Genomic DNA, 14,418 nt, shown 5'->3' with positions numbered 1-14,418 from the left:
GGACAGTGTTTGATGACCCAGAAGATGCTGTGTTTGTAAGATCCACGAAGAGATCCCTGATGACCTTTACCAGCATGAACTGGAACACCGTTCTAACACGAAGTGAAAAGTATGACCAGAAGAAAAAGAGCTCGGCCGCCGAGATGCTCATGATTTCCCTGCGGTAACGAGCACTTCCGGAACTCCGAGTGCTGTTGGCTCACTTGTTAGAACACTCCCTCAATTTAGCTCCGTATACATTTGTTGCTACCTGAATTTTTTAAATAGAAGGGTCAGTAGTGAAAAATGTTTCATAATGTAAAAATTGTATATGAGTTACCCACGTATAAAAAATAAAGCCATTTTTTTTCTTCCCAGCCACTCACTTCCCAACAGTAATGACTCTGAGATTACTTATTATTAAATGCCTAGCTCATACACTTCAGCTTGTTGTCCGACTTGCTCTTATTACCCCTTTTATTCTAACCTAGGTTCAACTGCATGGCTGGTTTCTTCTGCTTTTTACATCTGTCTCCTAGAAATTCTGGTGTGTGTGTGTGTGTGTGTGTGTGTGTGTGTGTGCAAATCTCCCGTTTTATTTTCACCTGAATTCATTTTCCTGCTGGCTTCTACGTCTCCTTAGCATTCTGGGGTGAATCTCTCATACCGCTGACACTAATTCCCAGAATTCTCTCTATCCCCATGGGATATCCTCGTACTTCCTCCTGCCTCAGCTCATTGACCATAAGCCTTTTTATTGACAGGTGATGCTTATAAGAGATTCTCTCTACACTCATGGATATAGGACTGTATGCGAATTCTAAGTGTAAAACTCAACACCTTTCCCCCAAAATATACAAGGTTATGTAACTGGCGCTATGATCAAGTCGTAAAGCGTGACCAACTCTCTAAAAGCCCCTTCTTCCTGTTAGCAGGCACCGCCCACACTTCTATACTAACCACTCCTGACTTCCAGAGAGCAAACTGGTCGGGTTTGATTGTGAAAGTCATACAAATGCAGTCACAGAGGATGAACGCTTTGTGTGTGGCTTCTTGCACTGTCTGTCCCAAGACAGCTGGGTGTCGTTGCCATGGTGATGGCTCTGCCTTTCCCTTTGCCACACAGCAGCCCCTCACAATTCAGCTAGCCAGTACACTGCTTTCACATCTCTGGGACATTTGCCAGATCAGGGTGGAGGCTAATGATGTTGGCTTGGCCTTGCCAGAAGTCCAGTGCTGGAGAAAAAAAGAAACTAGGCAGCCTTTACCAATTGCCTAGTGCCAAGTGGGAAAAAAAAAAAAAAAAAAAACATTTTATCATTGCTGGTTTCCTTAACTTAAAAGGTCTGTCAGAAGCTCATACAAGACAGTGGCCTTTCTCCCTTTCCTGTCTGCTCAGAGAATACAGGCACACTGGAATTGTGGGCTGACATCATAAAGGGTGAGACCTGACAGCTGAAATAGTCTATTAGCACTTGATACCGTGTCTGGTCCGAGTCCGAACATTCAGGTGTGGTTCCTAAGTAGGGGGCGAAAAAAAAAGGTCAGATAGGATGAGGAAAAGCAACGATTTGTGCATTTAAGAGTTAAATGCACAAATAGTTAAAGTTAGATAGTTAAAGCACAAGAGTTAAAACGATTTAAGAGTGTTGTGTGGTGTCCAGTGTTCAGTGGTAGACTGAATCTTAAGAGTTAAGAGGAGGAATTTGATGGAGTTATCGTGTTCAGGCCTGAGTGCATCAAGGTCTCTAGCTCTCTGTCCATTGTCTGGCTGTGGGTCTCTGAATTTGTTCCCATCTACTGCAAGAGGAAGCTTCTCTGATGAGGACTAAGCAAGGCACTGATCTAGGAACATCGGTGAATGGCATCAGGAGTCATTTTATTGCTAAGTTCCTTTAGTAGAAACACTAGTATTCGGATCTACCCTAGGTCCCTGGGCTGCCTAGTCTCAGGTTCTTGGTCACGTAAGCAGTGCTGGGTATGGGTTCCATCTTCTGGAACCAGCCTTAAGTCAAATCAAATATTAGTTGATTACTCTCACAAGCATTGTGCCACCATAGCCTATCTTGCAGGCAGGGCACCACTGTAGATCCACTGCAGGTTGGTAGCTAGGCTGTTGTTTTATGATTCTTCTCCAGAAGCATGTAGAATACTTTCTGGTACGAAGAACCCTAGCCAGTAGAAATGAAGGCTCTAGGTAGGCACGAGCTTGACACCTCTGTGTTTACTGAGTTGTGTAAGTGTGTGCCTTCCCATCTGTGCGTTTGTGGAGAGCTCCTGACAGCTGAAGTGGTTTAGGAATTCCCATGTGGCCAACAACGCAATGAAAATAAGGCAGCACGAAGAGGGCCTGCACTAGTCTGCATCAGATGGAGTCCCAGATGTGAAGGAAGTGAACACCAGGCCCCATCCCTAGTATCTCCACCCATTTGAAAAGGGTAAACTTCTTGTCTCCAAGGGAGTCTCACTGGGGACACAAACCTCTTAAGGGTAGGCCACATGCCCCACCGTAGAGGCATACCAAGGTTTTTTGTTTTGTTTTGTTTTTTTTAATTTTGTTTTTTTTTTAATTTTTTTTTAACCAAAAAAGTTCTTTGTGTATATATCATGACTTCTTTCTGTTGTTATGGGATGCCTGACTACAAACGAGAGAGTCTCTGCATGTCTGTTTCCTGAGCTCTTTTTCTTGTTTGTTTTGTCCTATTCCAATGAATTTGTTTTATCTCATTATATTTTATTATTATCCCTTAGAGGCCTATTTGTTTCCTAATAAGAGACAGAAAGCTGGTGGGGTTGGGACGGGAAAATGGGGAGTAGAGGGGGCAAATTATATTTAGGATATATTGTTTAAAAAAAGCTACCAGCAGGATATACTGTATAAAAATCCAGTTTCAATAAAAAAATTTTTCACAAAGTACATTCTTCTATACTGGGTTCTTAAAATATTACTAATAGACAGCTGAGTTGCTGTGACTGGAAAATACTGCTTTAAAGATCATTGATTTAAACACAAACTAGAAGACATGACTCATCAGCTGGATAGCATTCTACTAACAATGGAGGATATCCTTAATAAGACTTTTTAATTATATGTTCTGTTTTAAACAATGAAGACCCATTCAGGCTGACTTTGGGAGGTCACATGATAAGAATCAAGTTTCCCCTGGTATAAAAGGCTAAAAGGCTAAAAGCTGGGCTACGCAATCTGCAGGTCTAGCCTAAGGCTACTTGTTTCCAGAGGCTTTAAGTCTCCTCTTAGGAAAACTAACAATGCAACAGAGTCTCAAGGGTTGGGAAGAGGATCATAAAGTTGGGTGTGGCTGTCCTGCTTCACGTGTAGTGGTGACTCACAATGTGGTGGTGCCTCTTAGGGACGAAAATTGCTGTATCCCACAGTTTCCCAAAGTCACATTGTACAATTCAATCCAAGGTGATGGCATTTAGAGTTGGAGGTGTTTCACAAAGTAAAGCCTTCCTAAGTGGGGGTGGTTTTCCCACGGGGCTATTTTGAAGTCCTCCTTCATGTAATGATAAAACAAGATGGGCCTTGTCAGAATGAAGAATCGTAGGAAGATTAAAACCAATCCAGAGCCCTGATTTTGGTTTTCTAGATTCCACAAATCTTTGAAATAAATATTTGTGGTTTAAGTCACTTGGAGTGGGTCATTTATAAGCCCAAACTGGCCAAGATCACTTGATTTATTAGGGTTTCCCTAAAAAAGAGCACCTAGCGATATATAGCTGTAACATATAAGAAATTGCTCATGCCGCTGTGGGGGTGGGGGTGGGGGTGGGCTGATGAGTTCAAAGTGTGGAGTGTGGCTGCAAATTTCAGATCTGAGCTTTATACCAATGTGGGCTAAAGGATGGCAGGCTTCTGTTGCTTCGTTTGGGAGTCAGGGTGGGTACTCTGAGTTGCAGGGCTCTTCAGCCCTTAATTTTGGGACACATGAAGCAAAAAAGAAAAACAAAGGCCCAGAGAACTTACCACATGTCAGTGCATGGACTCCAGGATTTGTAGGCAGGCTGTCAGAGTGTGGGCAAGAGCTTAATGAGACAGGGGTAAGGAAAAATGCTATAAGTATACATTAAAAATTGTTAAAACAGAGGGAGAGGAGAGTGGTAACATTTGGAGGGGGCTGAAAGGCTCACTCACAACCTAAAAGTAAGTGTTTATCACTACATAACTGTGGCACATTGATGGATTCCTTGAGTCCTCAAGAGAAACATTTTACAACTGACAAGTATAAATACCATAGTTAACTTTTTAACACTGTACTCACATGAGATCATCACTGAACGAGTCTAGGATGTGGAGGAGATATGTGTGCTGGGGCTGGGGAAAAAAAAATAAAACAGCCATAAAGAGGATTAGAATGAACCAGGACTGATGGAAGAAAGAATCTGAGGTACTGGGCAGGCTATATAATCTTAACTTCATTCCCCCATGTGTGTCAGCCTTGTCATTTGTTATCTTCTTTGATATTTAGCCTCTCAACACAAATTATGAAACAAGATGAACTGTGCATGTAGATAGATTTATTTTAAAGCCAACAGAGGGAACGGAAAGACAGCACCTTCTTCAGACAGGACACTCCAGCTTTGCGTACATGCCCCGGACACTGAAAACACAGAATGGGACATTCTCGGAAATGACAGCAAGAAATCACAGTTTCTGGATAGGAGGAGGGTCAGGAAAGGCTGATGGGAAGATAAGTGTTGGTCTTCTGGGTGGGGAGGATGGTGCATGGGTGGTTCTACGGGAAATACACACACAGTGACTACCCCGGGTTGGATCCAACCTTTCTGATTGTTCAAATCATGTAGCGTATCTCTGCAAGGAACAGAGGGTTCAAAGTGCTCTCAACAATTCCTGGTTATACTACAGGAGACTCAACTATGGCAAAGCTTTAAGAACAGAGATCCTTCCTCATTACGGCTTTGTATGTCCAACTTGAGGACAACATTCACAGGTAAGTTTTGTGTCTCTGACTGCCCATCTCAGTGCCCACGATTCCTTCTTTCCTAAATATCACCTCTTTCTACATCTTCCCTGTTCTCTTTGTTCCCTAGGACCCAGATTTCTTCTTTAAGATGATTTCTTCTCCTTTGTCACTGAGGAGCCAGCAAAGGAATGGACTTGTTTTTGTGTATTTTGGAAAAGAAAAGAAAAGAAAGAAATTCCTCAGAAATGCCTGTTCAGTTATAGAACAGAAATCAACAGGAAATCAAGACGTGGGAGGCAGCTTTGCTTGAAAGCCTCTACTCTAGGGAGGTGCAATCCTGCCACTGTGCCATGCAGTGTCAGAGCAAATGAAGGTACATTCACATGAGTTCTGCAGCTATTGGCCAGGATGAAGACCACCCATGCCGGCCACTGTCGACAGCTTTTACTCCTCGGACAGCTGTGGCCCTGTAGGAGCGTCCTGTGCACTGGCCAGTCCAGTGTCATTAGCAGCTTCTTTCTTCCCTTCCACAGAATCGCTAGGAATGGAATTTTCTTGAGTGATGCCCTCTTCAGCTTCTGGTTGATCTTCATTGACATGGTTAGAACTGACATCAGGGTTTCCATCTAACAGACAGAAAAAGTGCAAGTGTTCGTGATTACTCTTTGCCAGATTGCCTGGCAATGCTTACTCTATGAATCAGTCACTATGAGACATATTCTTTTTATTATAATTATCAAGAAGAGGGGTTGGATACCTCAAGCTTCCCTGTGACAGTAGCAGTACCTGCATAGAATTCAAAGCCTCTGTCTCTGGGTCCAGAAATCTACATCAGAATTGTTTGGGGCTGAGAAAAATCTGCATCTAAAGAGTTTTTCTTTTAATTAACCTGATATCCTTAAGGTAGGTGCCTAGGTTTAGTTATGTGTTTCTCACTGAAGTGTCAGAAGTCAAAGCCTACCTGTATTCCATCCTCCACACAGGATAAAAATGTTTGAGTCACAGCAAAGAAAGCAAACGAGAAAAACTAACTAGCCTCTTAGTAACCAAAGTTTCTTTTTAAGAACAACTTTGAGAATAGCATTCCATCACACTAATGATACAAGAGCCACAATTGATGCATAGAGATGAGAGTGTCTAGAAACAGTCAGTTGGACATAGCCAATGGTTTCCAACTACACACACTTCCAGGAAGGCAGGATATATCCTCCGGGCTTAGGACTCAGGGCTGGGCAGGTCCCTAGAGGATAAGAATCACTGTGGAAACAAGTTATAGCTTCAGAGGAAAAGCAGTCACTTAAATATCATGGGAAGAAGGCAAACTGTGTAACGCAGTGTTCTTATGCTTGCAGAGTCGAGTGTGTGCATCAGATCTACAACTCGGCCTTTAATTATAAATAAACTATAATTTCATTCATAATATTGAACTGTAACTAAAAATGCAAAGACGTCTAACTTTAAACTCTTCTGGATGCCATTAGGGGACATTCAAGGCCTAATCGATGACCTTAAAATCCTCCATGAGAGAAAAGAATCCCAGCACTCCATGCAGACAAATGTGGAGTAAGCCACATCATCAGAGTCATGTGACTGCCAGCGATGTCTCTGCTGACAGCATTTTATGCAGTATCCCAGAGCTGAGTCTACTCTGAAAGCGACTCAGTTCCTCTGTGTGCAGCATCGGGGTAACCTAGCCTGCATTTCCCACCCAAGGAGGCAGCACAGGCTCAGTGGATTGGTACATACTCTTTTCCTCCTGTCTCTTATGTTTGGCAGCTTCAGTCTGTTGCTTCTCATAGACATCTTTCAGACTCTTACACATCTTCTTATGTGTGAACCAGTGTGTCTTCTGGCAGGTCTGGTCACAATATATTACCTAAAGGCAATCACAATTTTGATTTTACTTTAAGGTTTTAGAATTCCATGATTTCCCGACAAATATCAAACCAAGATCTCTATTATAAAAGTTCTGTTTACTATTGTATGAAGTGTGGTTGTATATAATATGGCTGTGGGTTGGTCCAGATTTGTAATTTTAACCTTCGACTAAAACACTAATATTATACAATAAGGGGTTACAAAAGACTTTTGGTAACTGGCATCTTAAGAGCCTGTGATCCCAGCATTTGGGAGGTAGAGTCAAGAGCGTGGTCTCAGGAGAAAACAAAACTGAAAAGCTCAAAAGAAGTGTTTGCATTTCTTGTTGCTCACTATTCTTCTACCACAGCCTTGGGAACACGGGCACTGGCCAAACCACCCCACCTGAAGCCTGTCACAGACAGGAAGTGTGACGGTGCACTTAAACACTGCTTCTACAGGGCTTTCCTACGTGCCATAGTTAGTTTTAACACCTTGAGCCCCGTCTCACACATGAGGAAACAGGCTAAGGAAGTCATGTAAGCAGGTGAAGCTGTTGAAGCACATGGCAGTGGCAAATGCTGATGTGTCAAAAGTAATTAACCAGTTTGACCCTCAAAATCCACAGATTAATGTTGCCAGTGGGATTCAGTGAGTGTACCAGACACACACACACACACACACACACACACACACGGCAGGATCAGGATGTGAGAAGAACATAATCATATGTACTTTACAAAGACAACACTAGGAAAGGGGAAGGTGGCGTTCTTAAGGACCATCATTTGCTGGCAGTTAGAAGTTCTAGTTTACAGGGAAGAGTTGAAGAAAGACTGGGGAGCCAACAGAAAATGGTTGAGAACTGTCGCAGGCTGGGTTTTCCTATCAGCAGCAGCCTGTGCCTGTGCCCTGCTGCTCTCTGATCTCTTTTCTCTCCTTCACCCTTTCCTTTTTTCCCTCATTTCTTTCTGTGCTGTAGTAAACACAGAAACCACGGCACACAGGTAGTTCTCTTTCTGAGCTACTGTTTAAGATTAGTACGATATGTTCGTTTATTAGAATTTATTAGAAAACTAGTGTCAACTGCGTGCTGTGGGACTTTTGGATGCCGCAGTCAGCTTGGTGCAACCTTATCTACAATTAATGACTGTAAAGGAATTCCATTCTTACCATTTTACAAACCGAACATCTTTTGCTTGCTCCTTTTTCTCCACAGGTGGTACAAAACTCAACATCCACAAAGCCCACTTGCCCTGTGATGGCTTGAGTAAGCACAGAGAATGCAGTGGGGTCAGAACCCTGCAGGAGAAAAAAAAAAAAAAACTCACTGGGATCCCCATGGAAGACCACAGCAGTATGTTTCACTGACACAAAGGTATTGACTGGTAACAAGAGCAAGAAACTGCTAATGTTCGAGATAACACCCACACTCTAAGACGAAGAATTAGCCTCTCAAGAGCATTCTCTTCTACACAAAGTATACAGCAAGTAAGGCGGGGATCACCATAAATGACAGAAAACAAGTGTCCCTATTCTAGAATATAAGCATTTCCAATTAGTGTTAGCCAGTAATGTCATGCTAACTTCAGAAATAGAATGGAGCTTGAAGATTTTTGTCTTCTTGCTGAGAACTGACATCAAGACAATATGGATACCCCAGTGTTGGGGGTTTGGTCTGCTGCTGCTATGTATTCAAATGCTAAATACTGGCCCCCCAAGATATGGTTGCCCCCAGGGGCAGATCTTCATGGACACCAAGTGATGCTATGTAAATTTTGCTCTCCAATTTAAAACAATTGGTTAAAATAAAGTGGCTACAGCTGTCACTGTTGGGGTGGGGGGAGGGAGAAGGGTTGGTAGGAGAAGGAAGGTGGAGAGGACAGGTTTCCATCAAACATGATGGACCAGGAGCACATTTCTGGGTGAATGCCCCACCATGAAAGACTTCTGGAGCAGAAGTAACCCGGGCAAGACAGATTCAAACAGCATGTGTTCTGGGAGCACCGCTGGGAATTAACAGCCTAGAGAATAAAGACATAGATTAGGGGCACTACCCCAGTAATTGGGCAAAAGCTAGCTAAATAAAGCATCTAAATCTCATTTATTTGGAAGCTAACAGAGATATTAATAATGTAATTATTTTAGGCCCCATCAAGTCAATATTGATTGCCCACAGAATCAATATTGAGATCTCACTAATTTCCATGTAGTCTTTTAAAGCATTTTAATGACTTTATACTTTTGAATGCTCTACCCTCTTTAATAAACATACATGTAACTGAAATTTATTATTATGGGACTAGTAAAAGAACAGTTGTGAAAAGTTTATGAAAATTTTTGATGGAGAAAATTATAAGGGTAAATATTTGTCTGCCTGAAGCAAAGGTATTAAAGCCTTCAAAGATGAGCAAAACTAAGGGCGACTGATCCTATCACCTCTACTTGCTCAGTGCGCTGGATTTTCAGCTGAGTCTTTCCCTCTTCCATGCAAGAACTGTGTTTTTACTGTCATAGTGGATCTTGAACAAACATCACCTGAAAATAATATTCCACAGTCTGGCATACTGAAGATAGTCTAAAAAAAATATTCAGAGGATTCAAGAAGCATTTTTAAAAGTTACTTTTCAAATCATCAAGTTCTTGAATACCAGTGACTTTCTGTGTGGGAGAGCTAAAAATTATCTTTTGAAATAAATAAGGTAATAAGGAAAAATTAGGCAAAATGAGCCTAAGTTAATTTCTTACTTCATCATGAATGAAGGTAGAGAGCCATTACCTTTAAGAACTCACATGTAGCATGCTTGTTAAAAATCGAGGTCCATCTGCTTAATCCATACTTTCTAAATCAGAATGTCTATGGGTGTGGTCCAGGAAAATGTATTATTATTAATGTCCCAGGCAATACCAAGATGTACTAAAAGTGGGAAATACTTGGCTTAACATTGTCCTGAACTTTTATAAATCTTTGTAATTCTTTTCTTTCGTACATCGAGTCTTGCCGGCTCTGGTGGCACACAAAAGTTAAGACATGAAGAAACAGAGTCCTGGATCAGAAAGTAGTTCTGGCCACACGGATATATTAAAGCACGGTACATTCAACAGACATCACAGCCATGACAAAACCGCCTGAGATAGGTTCATCATGAAGACAGGAGCGTTGTGAGAGCCACTCAATACACTTACACTAGTCCGGCTGTAACTGAGGGCCAAACGCAGAATATTTTGCTAAGAGTATGACTGTACATGTGAATTACTGCTTTAGAAACAAAAACAAAACCAAAATGTCCTCATAGTAGAGATGGGTAACAACAATGACTCCTTCTTGGCACTGTTGTGCGACAAGAACTTTCTTGGTGAGTAAATCTTGTCATCTACTTTGCTAATCAGCCTGAAAACAAGCAGGATGCTTTTATTCAGTGCATGTCACAAAGTCAGAGACTACGGGTGACGCTCTGAGGGAGGTAGCTGTGCTCAGCCAAACAGAAGGTTCTAGTTCAAAGCAGGCTGGGCTCAGAGTAAGGCTACTGCTACCTAGAGTAGGACTGGCTACAGTCTACCCATGGGCATGAGGATGCTGACAGCAATAATACTATATGATGTCACTCTTTAATGAGCACACACAGACCCTCAGGAGTTTAACACCTAACAACCCATGCTACACTGCACAGAAAGCCACTCCCAAGAATAACTCACCATATTTGTTCCTCAGCGAAATAATGACATGTCTGTTTGACCATCCAGGAATGAGACTCACATCCTATCCTATAAGACCTAAGCCACCAAGGTACTGTGATATGGAACAACTGCTTGCCACCACATACTAATAGCCCTCCAGAATATCTCTAGCAGACAGCTCTTCTGTGGTCTAGCTTGTTGTGGCTACATGTCATGTGTCTAATAAACTACCTCTGCCTGTTTCTTAATTCTTCCACATCACTGGCTTATCACCACCTTCATGCAGTGCAAATAAAAGCTAGGATGGAAGCATCACCTGCCAATAAAAAGCTCACTGGCCAATGAGCTAAAGCAGGAAATAGGAGGTAGGATTTGGAGAGAACTCTGGGATAGAGTCAGGTGTGGAAAGAGAATCACCTGAGGAGACAGACACATGGAACTAAGAGATAACAAGGCACATGGCACTCATAGAATAGAATGGATGGGTTAATTAAGTTACGAGCTAGTTGGGGAACAAGGGCAAGCTTATGGTTCAGGCATTTATTCATGTAAAATTAAGTCTCAGAGTCGTTATTTCGAGAACTGGAGCACAGGTCAAAAAACCTGTGGTTACAAGGTTTTTCCTTGAAGTTAAAACATGAGTTCTTAATGGAGAGAGAAGGTAAGTTCTCTGCCATATAACCTGCTACATTGCTCAACTGAGATTATAAAGAGAGCCAAAGCCACTTCCTGTTGAGCTCTGTTGGGGAGAAGCCAGAGTCCCACACTCATAAAGGGAACCAAAACCTATGCAGGGGGGAGGAGGGCAGGCTTCAGAATAGGCATAAACAGCGATTGTCAAGGCCACCAGCCTGCGACCCTCACATTATAGTAATGGCTCAGTGTTCATTTAGAGATGTAAAACTGTACAGAATCACAGAAAACATACATGGTTGCTCTTTGGGAAACCCACTCATAAAGTTTTCAAAAAGGATTTTTTTTAGAGAACTTGCTTTTGCACAGGGCACTACACTAAGGCTTTGTGTAAGCTAGATAGTGCTCGAACACGGAGTTAGTTACATCCTCCTTTTACTTTTTGAGACAAGATCCTATGAAGCTACTTTGCTTGTGAATCCACTGCATAGTTCAAGGCCCAGGCAGGCTTTGAACTTGTGACTCTCCTGTCCTAAATCACTCAAGTAGCTAAAACAACAAGTAGCTGGAACAAGTAGCTATCAGGCCCAGCTTAGGATATAGAACTCTTAAAAGACAAAAATGTTTGAAAGAGAAGTCCTTCCAAACTCCAGTAAATACTATCTCAACTTTATTATCAACCTTTGACAATGTAAATTGCCAGGGAAAACATTAAGCATTATTATGCTCTAGAAGACGTAATTAATTACTCTTTTGTGAACCAAAGATGAAATGCTGACTTGTCCTGATTCTTAAAAATAATTTTTTAAAAATGGATTTGTATCGTGTAGAGGTGTGCCGAGGTTGCGTAGCTGGAGGTCAGAGGACAAATAATGAATCACTTCTGTCTATACAGAATACACAGCTGGGTTGTCACCACATTCATACATAGCAGATATGAGCTAGTTTCCTAGAAGTGAGAAGTTAAATTTTCACCTTAGCTATCCTTGTGGGTCTTGATGATCAAAATCAGGTTGTCAGGCCTAGTGGGAAGTGCCTTGACCTGCTGAGCCTTCTTGCTAGCCTCATAAACAGAAAGTTGAACCTTTAAAAAAACAAGTTTAGGGCTGGAGAGATGGCTCAGCAGTTAAGAGCACTGCCTGCTCTTCCAGAGGTCCTGAGTTCAATTCCCAGCAAACACATGGTGGCTCACAACCATCTGTAATGGGGTCTGATGCCATCTTCTGGCATGGAGGCATACATGCAGATAGAGTACTCATATACATAAAATTAAAAAAATAATTTTAGTGTGTATATTTATGTGTGTGTATGTGTGTGTGTGTGTGTGCGCATGCGCACTGGCACATGTATGCCATAGCATTCATGTAGTGGGCAGAACACAACACTGGGAGTTGCCTTTTTGCTTCCAACAGTGGATTCAGGGACTGAACTCAGGTCATCAGGCTTCTGCCCTCTGAGGCATGGAGGTTTAATGTAAACAGCCAGGTTTTCTGGGCTTGCTTTTGGTTTTTCTCCTGGAGGTACAGTACCAGGCTCCACTTACCAGTGGAGTGACAGCCACTGCCAGCCACTTCTCTGATATCACTCTGCAAACTCCTCACCAACAGAGAGCAATGTAGTTTGCAGCACCAGTATTAAGTCAAAACCTTTATTCCACTGGACACATGCGCAGCTCAGAGTGGCCGTGTGACACAGATTTAAGTGTCGACTATGTGGAGAGCATTGTCCCCCTCAGGATAGAATCTTTGCTCTATCTGCCTGCCTGAGATGAGCAATTGTCCTACAGAAAGTCTGTGCACACAAACGAGCTTTGTTCAATACCACAGAGGGTACAAGCCTGAAGACCCGAGTTCAGTCCTTGAATCCAGTGCTGGAGCAAAAATGCAACTGCTCAGTGTTGTGTTCTGCCCTTTATGTGTCTGTGAGTCTGACTGTTTTCACTCTATTGGCCAGGCCTGGTATATCCATCATATTCATCCTCGTGATTTGCTCCCTAATCTTCTAAAAGCTTAATTGACAAATAGCCAACTGTACTTAAAAGCGAAGGGCTGCTATGTGAAAGGAGCAGAAGCTTGCAAACCAAGTACTGAGGGTAAGCACTTTGCTGGGAGTACCTGGAACTCACTTCTGTCTTGATTTTTTTTTCCACACTGAGGGTGACAGCACAGCCTCCAATAGGGACAGAGAAGGGAACCAAATTGCCAGAGGGACAGAGGAAGCTATGTTCTGGGGAAAAGGCTGATACAGGATTTGGTTGAAAGGCTCATAAAAGCGTGAATCAGTATGACGAAGGCGAACAGAAAACTCTTCAAAATGAGGAAAGCATAAAGTGTCTCACAAAACAGCCCTTGATCACGTGACAGAGAGGTAGCAAGTGATTTAAAGCAACAGTAAAATTTACTTCCTACAACTCGGCTATAGGGAATTTGTTTTTTTAAGTTGGAACATTTCTAATTAGAGGCACTAAAATTACTGCAGCAGGGACACTTTGAGATTGTTACCAGGAATCATCGCCAACCTTCTGTTGGCTAGTTCAGCTGTGGCCTAACCCTGGCACCCTAGACGGCCAATCTATGCATCCACCTACCCTGGGAATTTCTACTAGTAATTCTTCCACCAACGCACACACGTGTGTCACCATCCTTCAGTAGACAGACATCCAACCAGCTTAGCATTCACAAAGATATTCACAGGCCCGCTCCCTTTATAACCTAGAACTTTCCTATGTAGAGAAATACCGTTTTGTTTCTAAAAGTTCCCTGAATGGTAAGGAGAACTTGTCCCTAGCGACACAGCATGCAGTGGTCTGGGCTTACTGGACATTTAACCTAGCAAAAGAGGAGCCTTACAATTTCAACTGGAGCGATGCTTCGCACCAGCTGCTGTAGGAGTGTGGCTTCACAGTATGGAAATTTCCGGATGCTTTCTCTGATGATCTTTTCCTGATACACCGGGAAGCCATCAGACGCTCGGCCTTTCAACAAGCTGAAAGACATTTTTTTAAACAGTTCAAATTGTGACATTAGAGCAGTTCCCTCCTTGGGACCCAAAAGCTTTGAATAGTTTCCTGTTAAAATGGTGTCTCCTCAAATCTCAAGGATGGACTCAAATTAAATTGTTACTCAGACCATATTGTAGGCCTGACTTTGTTTCCAAGATCTGATTAGCACAAGCCCTCAAAGGCCTGAGTGCTGTCCTCTGGCCAGCTAGCTACTGATGACCTAGTCAGCCGTTTGTAGGAAGAATGGAAGCTCTCAGAGAGCCACGCACTCGTGACTCAGTTCCTTTTCCTTGGTAAAGCTGTGCAACAGTGAGATCCCTATCG

The 14,418-nt window shown here is 42.5% G+C and overlaps 2 protein-coding genes across 2 annotated transcripts in view; one reads left to right on the top strand and one right to left on the bottom strand.

The window, feature by feature from the left end:
• Lrrc72 (leucine rich repeat containing 72) overlaps positions 1 to 349 on the top strand; it is a 48,032-nt gene extending 47,683 nt beyond the window's left edge. Inside the window, exon 9 of the mRNA XM_021179453.3 lies at positions 2 to 349. Coding sequence (XP_021035112.1) covers positions 2 to 167 — 166 coding nt within the window. The 3' untranslated portion in view covers positions 168 to 349. The remainder of the gene's footprint in view (position 1) is intronic.
• A 4,765-nt stretch (positions 350 to 5,114) lies between these two features.
• The window catches only part of Ankmy2 (ankyrin repeat and MYND domain containing 2), a 37,559-nt gene continuing 28,255 nt past the window's right edge, over positions 5,115 to 14,418 (bottom strand). Inside the window, exons 7-10 of the mRNA XM_021178934.3 lie at positions 13,943 to 14,078; positions 7,956 to 8,084; positions 6,672 to 6,801; positions 5,115 to 5,551 (exon numbers count right to left, since the gene is read on the bottom strand). Coding sequence (XP_021034593.1) covers positions 5,370 to 5,551; positions 6,672 to 6,801; positions 7,956 to 8,084; positions 13,943 to 14,078 — 577 coding nt within the window. The 3' untranslated portion in view covers positions 5,115 to 5,369. The remainder of the gene's footprint in view (positions 5,552 to 6,671; positions 6,802 to 7,955; positions 8,085 to 13,942; positions 14,079 to 14,418) is intronic.

Source organism: Mus caroli, unplaced genomic scaffold (genome assembly GCF_978045245.1).
Source record: "Mus caroli unplaced genomic scaffold, Mus_caroli_1 scaffold_14, whole genome shotgun sequence".
Classification (NCBI taxonomy): Eukaryota; Metazoa; Chordata; class Mammalia; order Rodentia; family Muridae; genus Mus; species Mus caroli.
The sequence above is the reverse complement of the archived record's forward strand: the minus strand, read 5'-3'. Positions and strand labels throughout refer to the sequence as shown.